This window comes from Cystoisospora suis, assembly GCF_002600585.1.
Source record: "Cystoisospora suis strain Wien I chromosome Unknown contig_1784, whole genome shotgun sequence".
Classification (NCBI taxonomy): domain Eukaryota; phylum Apicomplexa; class Conoidasida; order Eucoccidiorida; family Sarcocystidae; genus Cystoisospora; species Cystoisospora suis.
Window position 1 is genome coordinate 24,791 of NW_027154584.1, and position 2,023 is coordinate 26,813.

Genomic DNA, 2,023 nt, shown 5'->3' on the forward strand with positions numbered 1-2,023 from the left:
CGAGAGCCGTTTGTCCCACACTGTTTGTCCCCAGTTGCTGACGGCTAAAGGCGCTTGCAGTCGGTTTCTTCGCTACTCTCTCTCCATCTGGAGGAATGGAATAACTTCGCCACCTCTCGAGCGCCTTCTGCCCCATAGCCGACAGCAAACATTCGGAGCTGACAGCAAACATTCCGAGCCGCTGTGTCAGCCCCCGCGCGTAACCAACGACTCATTCACTTCCAACGAGCCCCGACGGGGTCTTTGGTTACAAGCAACGAAAAAAGGTTGCTCGCGAAGAGGATGCCATGAGCGGACTGCGTCAGTCGTCGGAGCCTGTCCCGCCGGAGTAGCGACACAGGAACCGTCTTTGCTCGCCGACTTCTTCCGAGGGAATTCTGGAGTCCTGGGTTGCCTGCCGGCGCTGCTGCACCGAGCGGGGCATATCAAAAGAAATAGAAGGGCTTACCACCAGCCGCAGTTGGCGGGACGGCCGAAGCGGCGGAACGAGCCAGGGCCTCACCTGTGAACTGGGGTGCGGGGAAACTTCACCCCATTCGCTTCCCCCTTCGACCTCCGTGCCTATTTTTACAAGAATCGCGCAAGGAAGAAGCCATATCGGTGAAACAACAAGAGGGACACCCGTCGATCGCGCGGACCCGGGCCAGGGCTTCTGTCATAATCCGGAGTTTTTTTGTATGTTACGAACAAGCAAACCGCTGCAGTACTCCTGCTCGAAACTGGAGCGGTCCGTAATACCTTACCACAAGGCTGCACGACTGAATTTCCAAGGTGACGGAGTCTTCAACGCAAGCGTCCCCTGGCCCACGGCGCTGGAGAGATCACGTATCCGGGTTGTCGGCGCCACTTGGCAAAGCCTTTCCCACGGCACATCGTGGCTGTGTGTAGCAGAGCGGCTCACGTGCACTCCGTAAGGAGACAGGCAAATATAGCACGAAACCACATCCGAACAACGATTTCAGGAGTTCCGACCTTACTGCAGCTCGGCCTGCAGTGCCAGGAAAGCGGAGGCTCGGCTGCCTCCAGCGGCGGGAGTGAAAATGATTGCCACCCTGGAACCGAAAGGAGTGAGACCCTAGTTCCTAAGGCAGTTCGTTTTTGAGAATTCAGAAACACGCTCTTCCCCGACTGGTTCAACAAGCTAGGTCCTGTAACGCCTACTACGCAAATGGTATCACACCGCACCCCTAGCACTGCGGGCTGCGCGGTTGAGCACAGCGGACCCGCAGCTGTTGCCGTCTCCCTGCTCGAACGCCGCTGCTTAGCGACATCCGGCCCTGCAGGTTCCCGGGGCCCGCCAGCGAGACTTCGGCCACTTAGAGTCTGTGACTGCTGGTTTACAAAATACTACGGGAGGCAGTCCCTAATGCCACTCCACGAGCCTCCCGTCGTTGAGGAGAGCCGTCTGCAGCCGGGCGGCGTACCCCCTCTCTAGCCGTGAACTTACACCGGCTAGCGTGGGCGCCTCGACCGGGATGGAATACCATGTGGTATTCCCGGCGAGCCCAAAAAGAGATTTGGACCAGACGTCAAATTCGGACAGATCATATCCGTGTTGATGAACCCGAACCCCATAGAAAGCAAGCAACCTATGCACTGCCGCCAGGTGTACTGGATTTTGATTGCTAAGCTTCCTCGTCAATATGCTTATCCCCACATCCGCTCCGGGCGCCGCACCATCCATGCTGCACTGCACTGCTCGTTCTAGAACAACTGATACCTTTGCATCTGGAGGTGAGTCATTTGATGACTGCATAAAACAACTTGCGGCAACGTAAGGAGGTGCGCCAGCTACAACGGCTGGGGAGAGTAGTGGTTTGTGGGCGTTGTGAATTGGGGCCGAGTACACGCTGTGACAGTGTGTACAGACACTTGCAAAGTTTCTTACTCTTCGGCCTCGTTTTGACCACTCTCACCGGCACGGACCGTAGGTGTCAGCATTTAGTCCCGACGACAACCGCTCACGTCAAACCTGGAGAGCGGATAAGACCGTGAGATCATCAGTGTCAGGAAGCTCGCGTCC

General features: G+C 56.9%; 1 protein-coding gene across 1 annotated transcript; it reads right to left on the bottom strand.

Moving 5' to 3' along the window:
* CSUI_003957 (uncharacterized protein) lies at positions 1 to 1,346 on the bottom strand (the record flags this gene model as incomplete). The annotated part of the gene is made up of 1 exon (XM_068064152.1): positions 1 to 1,346. A coding segment is annotated over one exon (447 nt), but the record flags the coding sequence as incomplete, so codon positions are not given.
* Between the last annotated feature and the right edge of the window lie 677 nt (positions 1,347 to 2,023).